Source organism: Haliaeetus leucocephalus, unplaced genomic scaffold (assembly GCF_000737465.1).
Source record: "Haliaeetus leucocephalus isolate CR32 unplaced genomic scaffold, Haliaeetus_leucocephalus-4.0 Scaffold696, whole genome shotgun sequence".
Classification (NCBI taxonomy): domain Eukaryota; kingdom Metazoa; phylum Chordata; class Aves; order Accipitriformes; family Accipitridae; genus Haliaeetus; species Haliaeetus leucocephalus.
In genome coordinates this window covers 293,871-309,064 of record NW_010973132.1, presented here as the reverse complement: position 1 = coordinate 309,064, position 15,194 = coordinate 293,871, and the positions used below count along the sequence as shown (strand labels likewise).

The following is a 15,194-nucleotide window of genomic DNA, read 5'->3' as shown; positions in this document are numbered from 1 at the left end:
GGAGCCGCCGGGGGGGGGGGGGGGGGGGGGGGGGGGGGAATAAGCTTTTTGAGCAGAAAATAAAGGAGGAAATACAGTTGCCGCTGCAAAAAAGCATGCAAGTCTCAAACAAATATAACTAGAAAGTAGGTGAAAAAGCCTATCACTGATAAATAAGTGCTTCATAAATAGCAAATTAATAATTTCTGGTTTTATTAGCAAAATTATAGCCAAGGTGCTTAATGCCTTCTTTACAAATTACTTGGTAAAGTTTGAAAATAATCTAAATAAGAATATGTGTATATTTAACAGGCATTTAGTAGTACCTCTACTTCTAACCAAAGATAATAAGATATAATCAGCATCTAAATATATTCTAGCAACTCTCACTTTGCATTACACTTTCAGAAAAGTACAAATTCTGACCCTTCATTTTGGCAAAAAGTTCAGACAAAACTCAGGCAAAAATAATTATCCTTAGCTTACTCTAAATCCCCAATCCTAAAATAATTATAAAAACACTAAGTGACCCAATAAAAAGACATTCAAAAATTTGTTATTTACTTGAAACATTTTAAATAACCTGATCTAATTAGACCTGCTTTGAGCAGGAGGTTGGACTAGGTGACCTCCTTAGGTCCCTTCCGACCTAAATTATTCTATGAATCTATAAAAAGCATAATCTGTATTCTTTAGATTGCATCTTTAAAATGGAAATGCAGCAAATCTGCTCCCATTTGACTACCTATTTCTATGGTTGATGTATTGCCTGAAGAAGTTACTGAAAAACAAGGAAAGGACAACAGCTTCTCAGCCCAGCTGTGATCCCAAATTGCTCTGGTATCAATACTGTCTGTTTTCCCTGGTTTTCATCTTACCTCTCTGTAAACTGTGTGGGTGCACGTGTGTCTGTATGAAAGTTATATTTGCATTATCCAAGTTGTTTTGTATGTCTTTGAATCAATATTTACAACACATTTTCAGATCAGTATACAAAGACTTATACAGAGGGGCAGAATATTGCATTTTAGTCCCAGTTAATTTTGAGATTGCTAGGACCTTCTTCCAAACTGTCTCTCATTGAAACATAGCCACTGAAAGGGGATTTATGATCAACTGATAATACAAATAAGACAAATGTCCTCAATAGATGTCATGTCAATGAATAGAAAGAACAGCTGCAAAAAAAGTCTAGCCCACTTTTTTGTCATGAAAGATAATTAAATTGAATACATAATGTTTCTGTAGATTTTCTTGCCTCTTATAGGCCAGCTTAAAAAATGACACTTAATACATTGTTTTCCATTTCTGCTTCCAAGGCTGTTGAAATAAGAGTTCTCAGTGAAGAGGACAAGTGAAAAAGGGGGCCTGGGAAGGAAACTGTAGGTGACAGTTTAGGCAGGGAGTTAGCTAAGAATTATTTAAAAGATCCTTCTTTAATTAAAGCATGGGAATCTCTCAATTATAACAAAGATTTGGCTCAAAGAGAATCAAAAGGATATCAGAAAGAGATGATCCAGTTCTAGAACAATCTCCTCAATAAAAAATTGATGCTTAACATTTGTTTTAACTTTATCATAGTCCACACTAAGCACAAAGTAGCTTATGCAAATCTAAAGAGAGGAACAGAGTGGAAATGTAGAGACTGCATCAGTGACACAAGTGCTGAAGTAATAGCCCTTGTATAGGGTACTGGCTGGGGCTCAGGACAGGACTGTCATTTTCAGTCACAGCTTTTTGCTCTGACATACACTTCTGCGATATTGCCAAAGAGAATAACAATGTATGCATTCATAAACACTCCCTTACCCTTAGGTTCTTGAATTAGAAAGTTACTGTTCTTAAGAGGCTTTACATAGTTAGAAACATGACAGAGAGATAATTAACTAATTAGTAAATCCGAGATATTTTAATAAAAACTGCTAATGGTTTATATGCAGTTTATTATATCCTCAAAAAAATCTTCTCTCAAGCTACAAGTACAATTTCTTAATGTAAGATTTTTCTACCTTGTACCGGTGGTTCTTGTGAATGCTATTCTGGAAGCAGTCCATACAGAGTACACAAGTTGGATCAACTGCACAGTCTCTGCAACAAAAACGGTAACTGGAAAACTTTCTAAAACAAACACATGGAATTTTCACGCACAAAAGAAAATGCTGCTCTAAAAAAAACCAAAAAAACAAACCCCAACCAAGATTAACAACATTCAAATTATAAAAACATTGGCTACTCCACGTCACAGAAAGATGTAAGTCAATCTTGTTAAGCTTGAACCATGTACCCAAACCTGTTATATCAGAGTCTATCAATCAGAAACATGATTGATTTCCACTTTCAAAACTTATTGCTAACATATTTCTGGTTTTGCTAAGAATAAGCAGCTATTAAAAACCATCATGACTCTGAAGTAACGTTTATTATTGTTTCCAACAACTGTAGACGGTTTGCTAATGAAACTTCTGCTACACTTCTGCTAGGTTATGTTTCTAACTTTTAAACAGAGGTTAAAATCTAAAAAGAATTCCCTTACGAAATTAGCCAAAGAATATATACTTTGAAGTTCAATTTTGACAGTTTCAGTCATGCACTCAAACACATGAAAATCCAGTATTACACTCATGGGCAACCTAATTGCATTTTTTTCCTATTATCCACATACATATATTTTTTTATATTGCCTTTTTGCCCTAAAACACGGTCACTCTTTTTTCTTTAAATGCTCTTTCATTGTATGCAAAATGCGGATGACAGGTGTTTAATGACAACACATCAAGTTTTTTTTCTTACCTGCAAGAGTATGTTGTCTCTCCTCCTTTGAACACCTTCCCACAGAGCTGGGAGGTTCCACTCTGTTGTAGTTTCTCCAGGAATATATCTGGGTCTTCCCCAAACAGATAACATTCCAGGGGGTATAATATCGCTGCCTGGACCATTTCTTCTTGTTTCTCCAACAAGGGGTCCATTTCAGCTGAGTAAATATTTGGCACATGTTTTGCCAAGCACTGTAAAAATGTAGCTTGGAAGTTGAATCTTTCATCACACCACTGCAAGAAAAGTACACCCATGGATAAACATAAATGAATAAATATAAAGAAAATAGGATTAAGCACTTCTACTGTGAATCTGGAATTCTTTTCCACATCAGAAGTCAGTTCTGCAAACAATAAAACCCAAGAAACCATGGTTTCCCAAGAATTCCTCTGCTATTTTCTTTCCAGTACACACCACAGTAACCTCTGTTCCCTTGAAGTCTTCTAATAAGACTCTCTGAGGCAAGAGTTGCCAAGTACTATGCTACTGTAGAGCAACCCCTGCACTAATTAATTTTCTACTACTTGCTTGCCAACAGGCCAGCCAATACACAAATCTTGATTTTTGTTCAGCTGCCAACAAATGCAAAAGCAGCAGCAGCAGGTTTCCCTGTCTTAGCTGGGAAATAAGTTTGGGATTCATTCCCTAGCCTGCTGATGGTCACAAAATGTGCAGCAACTTAATGGTCTTTGAAATTGACACCCTTCAGTAAAATCTTGTTGAAACTGGTCATCAGGGTTCAATAGTTACTGAGGGAGAAATAAGCCCAACTGATTATATAAGCTTAATGTCCTTAAAGACTGAAATGCAATTTCAGATTTATAAGGCAATTAATAAAAGTACTTAAATTAAGAAAACTAAGAACCTCAAGTCAAAATACAAGTCCCTAATTTTACTTGCAACTACTCTAGTTCTCTGAACAGTTCTCTCCAATTGTTCTGCTTCTGTCCTTCAAGTCTGAATATTCTTTCTTTCACATTATCCCCATTATTTGGAAATACCTTTTGCTTTTCCCCATCGCAAATCAGATAACAAGTTTACCCATCAAGGCTCCTAAAGACAACCTCCTTTCATACACAACCTTGATTTCTGCCCCAAAAATTGTTTTTGCAAGAACAAAAAAAATATATATGTAACTTCACAAATAGCTCTAAAGGAAATTTCCTCTAAGCCAGCAAGCAGAGAATGAGCAAAGCAACCACCAGAGTTCAGATTGACAGAAGGCTCTAAGTGGACTATTCCACTTTTTTTAAAGGATGAAAATGCACATCTTATGTGAAAGGCAAAAAATCCTGATTTCCGACTAAAAATGAAACCTACATCAATCGAATCAATGGATTGCCCCCAAAATCGGCAGAGATAAGCGATTAAATAATAGATCTATAAGACTACAGCTCCCTAGTTTACTACCTAGATTAGAAGAGTTCTCCAAAAAAAGAAATTAATCTAGAAGACATGCAGTCCAAAGTGCTGCAACCCCAGTGCTCTGAAAGCCAGATCTGCAAACATCATGTAGAAATTGTATATTTGTCTTCTAAAAAACTGGATGTCTACCTAATACAGGCAAGTACAAAAAACTGCCTACATACAAAATCTAAACAGAAGAAATAGAAGTGAGATACCATGTTGAAACAGCCTAGATTAACAATAACATCCATTAACCAAAACTAATCTCTTAAAAGAGATTTGTTCCGCGTTGTAGTCACTCTAAACACTTGCTTTATGGCTTTAATAAGACACACAACAGTTCCAATATGTTTAGTTTTAGCCTGAGGCTTCTATTGATATTTTGGCCATCTATCTTCCTTAGCATTACCCTTAGGTAGTCGTTACTTCATTTATTACAGTGATCCACAAACTCAAAGTTATGGAAGAAAATGCATGGCAGACACCGATGGAAAAGAAAAGCCATGGATATTGTGGTCATGCAGGAAAGCAAATTTGTCCTCAAATCATCCTAGAATATCCTCATTTTATACGTGTAGGTTGACCAGTCTAATCAGATTTCTTGAATCATAAGGCATTCAACCCATCCTTAAATATCTAAAAATGAAGATTCATCCATGAAGTAAAGGGAACAACTTATTTAAATTCCAATTCTAACAAAAATTCTAGACCAAGAACAGATTTATTACTTGAGCAGCAAGCACCACTGTGATCACCATACTGGTTGTAAAAACTTTAGCATACACATGCATGTAATACATATGCATTCTGTATACACATACATACATGCACTCAAAATATACAGGTATGTATTTATTTTCAGATATTCACAGTGCTAAGGAACAAAAGGAAAAAGAAACAAATTAGCTGACTGCCTTTTTATTTTAATTAAGTTGTTCAATTTTTTTAACTACCTAGCAACAATTTTTTTAATAAAAATTATGCTTACCTGGGGCATAAAGACACCAAATTGTAAAAAGCAACTGAAAATTAAATCCAAATTTATCAAATACTTGCATAACACCACTTAAAAAAGAAAAATGTCATGCTTAGCTGGGGGTTCTCAGAAAGGTATCAAATTCTAAAAAGATAAGTGAAAATTGAATTCCTTGATCACATGTTTCTATTTTTTATATGTCCGATTTAGGATGAGTGGAAAGTAAATTATTCTTACCATAATTAAACTCCATAATTCAATGTTCCTCCTTAAATGTGTTTCCTCTTGTAACTTGTTTTTATTTTTGTTTTAACTTACCTATACCGCACTATGGCTTTGGCAAGTTCCCCTCCCAATTTGGTTACTGTATTTGTTCAAATGGGGGTGTATGGGATGTGACCCCTTGACATGCTCTCTTTCCGAAGCACAAGAGAATCTGTCTGTAGCTCTTCTATCTTAGTAAGTCGTGTTCCCAAGAGATGGCATAAGTTTAGCTTCTACGTTGTTGGAACAGAGCACATCATAGCTCCAAGAAACAAGCTTTCCTGAAAATCTGCCAGAAGAGTAGAATGGGTTCTCACACAGTCTAACTCAAGCATTTCAAGCATTCCTGTGCAAAGCTTTTAATTCTATTTAAATGTTGTCCAGAGAAGTAAGGACAGGAAGGAGGGAAAGAGAGGGAAGAAGGGCAGAGAGAGAACTCTCTCAAGCAGGCTGGCTGCCTTCTGGTAAACACTCTAAATTATATCCTCAACCTATACATCACCCAGGAAATATCCATTATATTTACAAAAGAAACAAGAATATTCTTCTTATTATTTCTAAAAGCTGCACCAGGCTAAACTTCAGACCTATCCCATACCCTCTGTGTCTCCTAGGAGAAGTAATTTATTCCTTGCGTCAAAATCTCTTTAGTATACTATATTCAATTGTATAAAATTACACACAAAACTATCAAAAATACAGAAGCTGCCAAATAAAGCACAACCCTAAGTTAAAATTGACTGTCTAATGGTAGCTTGGTCCCCTTGTGCACACCGATTGAAATTCAAGTTTGAATACTTTGATTAACACTTTGAGTAGTCCCACCTTCCCTCTGCTCACTCATTCTTTTACCTTACCTGAGCACATACCTGTCAAGTGCTCAGTTGCTACAGATATAAAAACCATATAAATGAATAATGTGTTAGTTCTTCTTTATTGACCATATACTGACCAGTGAAGAGGAAATAAAATACTGTATCATCATCAATTAAGTTCTAACTATCTGTCCTGGTTTCATCTGGGATAGAGTTCATTTTCTTTCTAGTAGCTGGTATAGTGTTAGGTCTTGGGTTCAATATGAGAAGAATGTTGATAACACACTGATGTTTTCAGTTGTTGCTAAGTAGTGTTTAGACTAAGTCAGGGATTTTTCAGCTTCTCATGCCCAGCCAGCAAGAAGGCTGGGGGGGCACAAGAAGTTGGGAGGGGACACAGCCAGGGCAGCTGACCCAAACTGGCCAAAGGGCTATTCCAGACCGTGTGACATCATGCCCAGCATATAAACTGGGGGGAGGTGGCCTGGGGGACAGATCCCTGCTTGGGAACTAACTAAGCATCGGTCAGCAAGTGGTAAGCAACTGCATTGTGCATCACTTGTTTCATATATTCCAATCCTATTTTTATTATTGTCATTTTATTATTGTTATTATTATCATCATTATTAGTTTCTTCCTCTCTGTTCTATTAAACTGTTCTTATCTCAGCTCATGAGTTTTAACTTCTTCCTTCCGATTCTCTCTCCCATCCCACTGGGTTGGGGGGGGGCTGGGGGGGTGGGTGAGTGAGCGGCTGTGTGGTGCTTAACTCCTGGCTGGTGTTAAACCACGACACCATCCCATGCACAGGATGAGCTGGGAGTCTAGAAAAGCCTAAGAGCTATGCAAGACAGCTGCAAGCAGAGATGGGGCTTGCACTGCAGCTTTCTGCCCAACACTGGCACAGGCTGCCCTGAGAGGTTGTAGAGTTGCCATCCTTGGACATATTCAAAAGCTGACGGGACATGGTCCTGGGCAACCTGTTCTAGGTGATGCTGCTTGAGCAGGGAGTTTGGACAGGATGACCTCCAGAGGTCCCTTCCAGCCTCAACCATTCTGTGATTCAAATGCCTTCACCAGGAGAAATCTTACTTCCTTCTCATCTCTATTAAGCTTCCAATTTCTGCTACAAGTAAGCCCTATGGAAAAGTCATTTTCCAAATTTGATTCCACTCAAGAATAAATTTGAAATAGTGTACTGAAAGAGGCAGAGGTCATGAGATAACACAATTAAGATAAAAACATTATCATGTAACCACAATACTACTATCAGTCGGCTCTCCACAGCCCGCAGGCACTCACACGCTACTCAATGGGGCCCACAGACTGTAACAGAGGAAAGCCCAGAGGAAGCAGACCTGAAGGCACTCCGCTCCAACTGACACTATTCCACCAGAAAATATTTTTGGGCTGCAAACTGAAAATTACTGAATTTAGGAAAAAAAAAAAAAATCACCTCCACATACATTTGGAGTAAATTGAATTCTGAAATTTCTCAGCTTTTAAATATCTGTATGAGCAACCATAGTAAAGTTCTTCTGATGGTGGGGTTTTTTGGTCACTTTCTCATTTTTATTAAAAGTTCACTGAAGAAACAGCCATGCCATCACATGGACCATACGGACATATGCATGGCCCAGAAATAAAACTGCCACAATGACCAGAATAAGCTAAGGGAATAATCATGGCAGCAGCACACCACCACCTTTCCTGTGGAGGGAGCAACATCCACACCATGCCGGTGGGCATTCCCAGATATTGAAAACAGTAAGCAAAGGTGACACTTGGGAACCTGACACTGGTGAAAAGCGTGCATCAAAGACATGCATTGTCTCCTATCTCTTCTTTTATACTTGATATCTCTAACTTTCTCCATCTCCATCTTTTTTCCTCCTTTAATCACACATTCATGTCACGTTCTCCTTTTTTAAGATTGCATTAATTCTCAAACTGCATGAAAAAGGGAGACGAAGGGAACCAGGATGAGTTGCAAAGCTATGTTTCTCAAGTGTAAGAAGTTCTGTCAAAAGAGCAGAGACAGCAACCATTTTGTCCGAGACATTTGACTTTTTCTGTATAACAAAAGCAGTAACCTGTAATCTTCAATGGCTCTTCAGAAACATGACTACAGAAGCAGTACCTCACAATACTGCTTGAGAAAGAATCATTAGGAGATAATCACTTATCTTACATGGTAAGATGTCCTCCTCTGCAGGATCAGACTACTAATATTTCTTCCCACACATAAGCATACAGAGATCTTCCCAAAAGTCAATTCCAACCAAACATGCAGGTTTCTCCTACATCTAAAAGGCCAGTTTGTAGGTTTTTTCCAAACACTTCAAGTAAGCATCATGTCAGAAAAGATCAGAGGATGAAAAAACTGTATTTGCCTACAAACACTGCTATAAGAAGAGCAAAATATTTGTCAGTGATATATCCAACGTATCCATATCCAATTTTGTCATTCACAAATGCATTCATTTGTGAATACTGAAAATAATAATAGGAATGAGAGCTAAGTATATAAGGAAAAACAGAAAAAAGTTAGCAACAAACTCTCTCAATTCACTTTTCACCTATAGATCAAGCATCAAATGAGATTTCTCACCACTATGACAGAATTTCTTTATCTTTGCAACAGGTTTATTACATACATTAATTCAATAGCCTTATTTCCATGACAGTTTTTGATTTACATTCTAAGCACTAGTCTGTTTGAATTCTAAAGTCTTTTCAAACTAACAGTTTGCATTAGGCAATACTATAAGCAGCAGCTCTACTTTAACTGCACTGATTGACACACTGATCTTTTAGTGCAAAAGTGACTGCATAAATTTCAAGACTATATTTTTACATATATGCATTAATGTAATCAGTGAAAAGAAGGAATACTAATATTTATAAACATTAAACAACAAATTATGAAGGAACAGACACTGCCAGTAGCACAAACTAAAACCTGTACCTGGTCCAATATTCCAGTTCAAAGGAATAGTAAAACAGCTCAGTTTGTGCACAACATAAATCTGTCAAGCAGGAGATGGCAATACCAGCTGCCTGTCAAAACAGCTGGTAGAAGCAGGTTTTTAAAAGTAAATATATAAAATGCTGGGGACATATTGATTTCAAGCAGGTACCATTCAACATAAATATCAAATGCAAAAGACTGCTTTACTTTAATGCACAGAACAGTTATTACTAGTTAAACAGAGATTAGCAGGACAACAGATCCCAGAAAACTTTTATCCTGATATTGTCTATCCAATTGAGCAACCATAAAAGACATTTTAAAAGGATAAACACACAGAAGTTCTTTGATAAGTATGCAGAATACTTAAAAATTCTTTAGAAAGCAAACTTCAAAGGATTCTTGAATTAACATTTTCACATAAAGCTTCTGCTTTTAAATTTTTAGTTCAGTTTTCCCTTCTGTTTATTTTGGTATAAAATTATCAGTTTTCTAATGCACAGAAAATAAGATCCAACTGCAGTACAGAACACTTCGCATTATTTTTAGTAAAAGTAACAAGGAGACAAGGCAATCTACTTCAACCTGAAAGATATATATTCCCCAAAGAAGAGACTTAGAAAATAAGCACTAGAAATTAATTAGCACGTTTGTTCTTCCCTGCCTTAAATCAAACTCAATTTTTTTTAGGAGCATAAATTCTACCATCCCAGGCAGGGCACAGTTCAGTGAGTTAAAACAGAAGCTTACTCTAGGTTTTTTTGTCACGTAGCACTACGTAGCTGTTCATAATGCATTTCACATTCTCTGACAAAGTATAGCCAATGTTTTAGTAGAGAATTTAAGCTTAAAAAATGACTCAATTACAAAATATCTGACATATCAGTCACACGGCTCTTTTACATAACATAGCTGGGAACCAGCCATGTACCAAACTTTGGTCTGCTCTGGATGTCAGTATTTACACTGAAAGAAGCAAGTTTGGTTTCAAAAGTTATCTTCTATTGGCACAACATGGGTAACATTCAAGACTGTCTAACATTGTCCTAACAAAACATCAACTCTGACCTGAAGACATAAAAGAACTGTTTGATCTCTACATTCATTTAAACTTTGGCCCCCAAGCCGAAGCAGGGTGCCAATTAATGTTAAAAGATGCTTTAATGATGCAGGTGTTTGCCCACTGGGAATGAGACTCATAACAACAGCACACACTACTAAAGCTTTGTCTACAGTAGAATCTGCCTTGATTCCAGTAGCCTCCAACAACTACCAGTTTAGCTGAACCAGAGCAAACCAGTGACAACCAGAGAAGCAGAAGTAACCACCAGCACCATTGGTTACTGTTTCGGCTGCTGGACAGCTAAAACTAATGTCATCTTCAGGGTAAACAATGTACAGACCCAGGCTGTTCAATCTCTGAAACTGCAGGTCAGGTGTCAGCTTTAAATCATTATCATCTCCAAAATCACAAGAGTGCAGCTTCAGTTCATGGGGGTAAGCGCTTGAATGCAAATGAGTACCCAAGGAGACATTTGAAGTGAAATTACAGCCTGTACTTCTCTCTCTGCTGTCCCATAGATATCTCTATCATACTGCCTACCAACTGGACACTCTAGCCTAAATATGCTACAAAATTAGCAGGACAGTACTAAGAAGGTTCAACAGGCAAAACAAAGTAGCCAGAAATTCTAGAAGTAATTCCCATTTCTTTGAGGCATCCAATCTAAGTGCATTTCATGTTCCAAATTTTTCAGTCAAACCTGCGCTAGGTAGATAGCAATGCACAATTAACACATCAACACTAGGGGAAAACAGGAATTCAGTATCACATATTAAAGCAAAACAATGTGCAAAGTACGTATCTTGGGGGGAAAAAAGTTATTCTCCCTAGAAAACTAGCAAAATCATCATCTTTGCAGAATTATTTGTAGTATTCTGTGAGACTTTAAAATCAAGGTTTTTCTTTAAGTTCTGACTATTCATTTGACAGATCCTTTTAATTTTGTTTCTAAAGAAAAAAAAAAAAGGAAAATACTTTGATTCTTTCCTTGTTTGATCCTTAATATCCATGCCATGGTCTCCTACTTTCGAAGGAACAGATTAACTGTCAAAGTTCTTAGCACCAGACTGCACTTCAAAAATTGCAACTACAGTGGATATTTATAAAGTAATTCATTGATTTGCTATAGTTATGTTTGGGGAAAAAAAATAAACAACACCCTCCCCCCCCAAACCCCCAAACCAAAACAACCACTAGGTTTTTGTATTAATTCCTGTGTACTCAAACTTGTCTTACAACCACTCCATTTTCCAATTATCATGAATTTTAAGATCCATTGTATATGTAGTCTAATTCTGCAGTGAATGAATGTTTAATAAAATTCAGGTGAATCTATCTGTATTTAGCACTCACTCAGCATCTCCCAAATCTCTACTGCTCTGGGATCTAGAAGCAACTTAAACACTTGCATGCTATCAGGAACACCCACTTGCAGCTACGTTTTCCTGGAGCCGCATAACTCTCGCAGTAATGTAACTGTATCACAGCAGAATTACAGCAACCATAATATGTGCACTTCATGTGGACTTGAGCACAGATTACAGATACTTTCACAATCGCAGTTGGCTGCTGCACCAAAAAGCCACAAAAATTACCAAGAAGTATGAGTACACATGAATGCAGGCAAGGAAGGAAAAACCACAGCATTGGCTCAATGCCATAACAAAATGAAAGCACTTCAATAGAGTGCCAAATGTATAAGGACGCAAGCAGGACCTTGGCGATGCTCCAGTTACCTGTTGCAACTTCATGGACTCCACCTGGACACTGATACAAGTGTACAGTATACACTGTTCTGCTAATACACTGCACTGTTCTAAAAACAGTGGCTTTAACTATATGCAATTCAGGGCTTATTTACACAAAACAATATGCTGGTTTACCTAAAGATGAAATTCTAAACTGATTTAGCTTAACATAAACTGATGTAAAATTATATGGACATGTCATCTGGTCTAAGCAGGTTAATTCAGTTTAGGATAGGTTAGATTCAAAACTGGAAGTCACTGCAAGTCCAAAATAAGATGCCTGACTGAGATTTCACTAATCTCAAGAAATCACCTCTATATGAATATCCCCTCTATATTACTATTTGATTACCACACATCTACAGAAGCAAGGCTCTTCGCGTGCATTTTCTGAACTATATAATGGTATCGAATGACTCAAAACAAGATCTGAAAACACTTTCGAATGCACAAGTGCCTGTATCATGTTTTGCTTTCTGAGATGAAAATTCAAAATCAAGTTATTTTCCTGCCTTTAAAGGAAATATCCTAAAAATAAAGCTTTCCTCTCCTTGGACACCACTACCCCACTTACATCTATACTTTTATATAGGAGTATTGACTGCTGACAAAAGATGGGACTTCTGAAAAAATCCCTTTTCTCCACAAATATTACTGAGAAAGTATACATACGTCAACATTTGAACATGTAGTATAAATTAAAATCTTTGAAATATTTTAATACCTAAACCCTGCTCATATATTCCAGACAGCAGCCACCAAAGCAGGCAGGAGTCAAACTGGAATTTGTTTAGAACACAGATGGAAAAACAACCACAGGGCCGGATTCAGCCTGCAAAGCAGGCTTTTATTAGGCCACCGGCAATGCCTGCTAGCCAACTACTAGACAAGCCAGGTCCAGCCCATCAATCAGCCAAGCAAACTGCAGATGCTGTTTGGAAAGAAAAGAAAGTTAACTTAAGTTTGGTAGACAGGGTTTACTACTAGGTCAGTGCCAGGGCAGCCCGAATTCAGCCCTCTCTCTTTCGCAGCAGCTCAGCTCAGGAAGCAATACAGCCACTATAGGGAAGTAGAGGGCAGAGATGGGACCCAACTTCAACTCATGCAGTGAAACGCCAACTCAGGTATTTGCAACTACAGCCATCCAACCTGAAGAGTTGGAGTTAAGTGCACAGAAGACACCACTGAGTTGGGCTGGGTGCAGAAGAGTTTATTACCTGAGTCATCACCATCCACTCCAGAATCAGGCTGGCTCCTGCAGAATCATTCAGGTAATCCTGCATCATGCACCCAGCACTCTGGGAAAGTTTACTAGTCATGCAGCCAGATCTGGTGCTACTCTGCAACCAACAGCACCCAAAGCCAGAGATGAAAAAGGAGAGCTAGAGTCAGTCTGACTGGGCTGACACTGAGACAGATTCGGCGAGCTCAGTAAGGCCAAAGCTCACTCCATTCAGCCAGTTGTTTCTGCTCCACGCTTCTTCAACTTCCTGATTATAGCACCACAGCGAAAGGGCATTCAGACCAGCTGTGCATAGTGAAAACACATGTCAGTCAGGAAATGTTAGTTTCTGACCTGAAGACATAACTAGTACCATCTTTTAGTACAGCAGTAAATTGGCACAGTGTACTGCTTCCAGATTACAGCTGTCTCTGGCATCAGTATAGCCAGGTTTGCAGTCTAACTTCATGAATGCTGTCAGACTCAACCTAAGTCCATAACCCTAGCTCTCCTTCTCCCTTATTACAATACCCTCATCCCATACTCCCTGTCAGAATTCCTGCAGTTTGCCTGGATATATGGCAAACAACACGGCCTGGGTGGCCACCCACCTCTCTTGGAATAATGATAATTCTGGCACAGACACTCTCAATTGGCTGAAACCACATAAAAATTAAGAAAACTTAGTGGGCCAGCATCGACTCTGAGCAGCTGAGGATCTCTTCAACATCTTTCCCCATGTTTTTCACAATAACGCTATTACCAGTTTTACATATTGCCTGGGCTAATTCAGCCTCTTATGTGTCCAAATAATGAAAGGCTGATTGCATTGCTTTGGTGCTGATTGCAACTATCACCCTCAGTACCTCTCTGACTCTATACACGGCTCTCAAGCTTAAGAAGTTGCCTGACTCAGGTTGTATTTTTTGACACTATAGTGCAATCAAATTACATTTGTACTAGTTTAAAATCAAATTGTTTCTAACATAGAAAAAAATCTACACATAGGCCTGTTATGGCCACAGAAATACACTTCACTTTAGAAATGACTCTGTAGTCCCAGACTGCATCCTTATGATTTGCAGATATCCTTACAATTCTGAGAGGAAAGGTACAAAGAACAATGGTTGTTGGCTTAGCACTGCCACCTGCAAGACAAATTCCAAGAATAAACATCTGATTTATATCTTCCTAATTTTAATAATGTTGTGTAGCATCACGTAAAAAGTAGCTATTCTACAAGCTTGCCAGTACCCAACTTTCAAACATCCACAGTCAAGAGTTTCCAAACCATACTATGTATTCAGGCTCTTACAGGAAAATGTAAGGTTTCTGACACATGTTCAGACTCCCTTTCTTAAACTGACAGCTTTGGGTTTTAAACTCCTCTAGCCAAAGTGTTTGCAATATAGTAATCACTTCACAAGGTTGTGAAGGAGAGCACAGAAGGCCCTTACCTACTACCACTACGACAGATTCAAGATCAAGTTCTGTTCAGTAGGGGAATATTAAATCCACAAGTAATTAAAGTACTTCACAGAAAAAAAGAGAGGATAATTCTGTTCAGCCAATAAACAACTGTCGCTATCTCCATCCTTTCTAAACTTCACTGTTTGTTGCTTCATTCACACTCTGCAGAACAATAGCCTTTTTTGTTCCGCAGTAAAGTCACCTTTAATTAAGAAAGGTAAAGTCAGAAAAAGGATAAAAGATGCACGTACAAGGACGCAGGACAGTCTCTGAAGCTTTCTACAGTCTGATCTCGTTTAATTACGTAGAGATCAGACGAAGACACGGGACAGGGGGTGGGAGACGCTGGCGGGGAGCTGGCGGCAAACCAGCCGCCTGACAGAGACTCGCCGGGCCCAGGGCTCGGCTGGTCCTCCGGGGCAGAGGCGGCCGCCGCCGGCGCCGACAGCCACCCCAGGCCGCCGG

The 15,194-nt window shown here is 38.2% G+C and overlaps 1 protein-coding gene across 4 annotated transcripts in view; it reads right to left on the bottom strand.

Annotated features, from left to right (window-relative positions):
* The window catches only part of UBR1 (ubiquitin protein ligase E3 component n-recognin 1), a 72,576-nt gene extending 57,417 nt beyond the window's left edge, over window positions 1-15,159 (bottom strand). For 2 of the 4 annotated variants that reach the window (XM_010580027.1, XM_010580029.1), the window contains exons 1-3: window positions 14,981-15,157; window positions 2,770-3,026; window positions 1,989-2,067 (exon numbers count right to left, since the gene is read on the bottom strand). In XM_010580027.1, coding sequence (XP_010578329.1) covers window positions 1,989-2,067; window positions 2,770-2,945 — 255 coding nt within the window. In that variant the 5' untranslated portion in view covers window positions 2,946-3,026; window positions 14,981-15,157. Of the gene's footprint in view, window positions 1-1,988; window positions 2,068-2,769; window positions 3,027-5,494; window positions 5,597-14,980 lie in introns of those variants that run through there. The other 2 variants (XM_010580031.1, XM_010580028.1) reach the window with 2 other exon arrangements.
* Window positions 15,160-15,194: the final 35 nt, after the last annotated feature.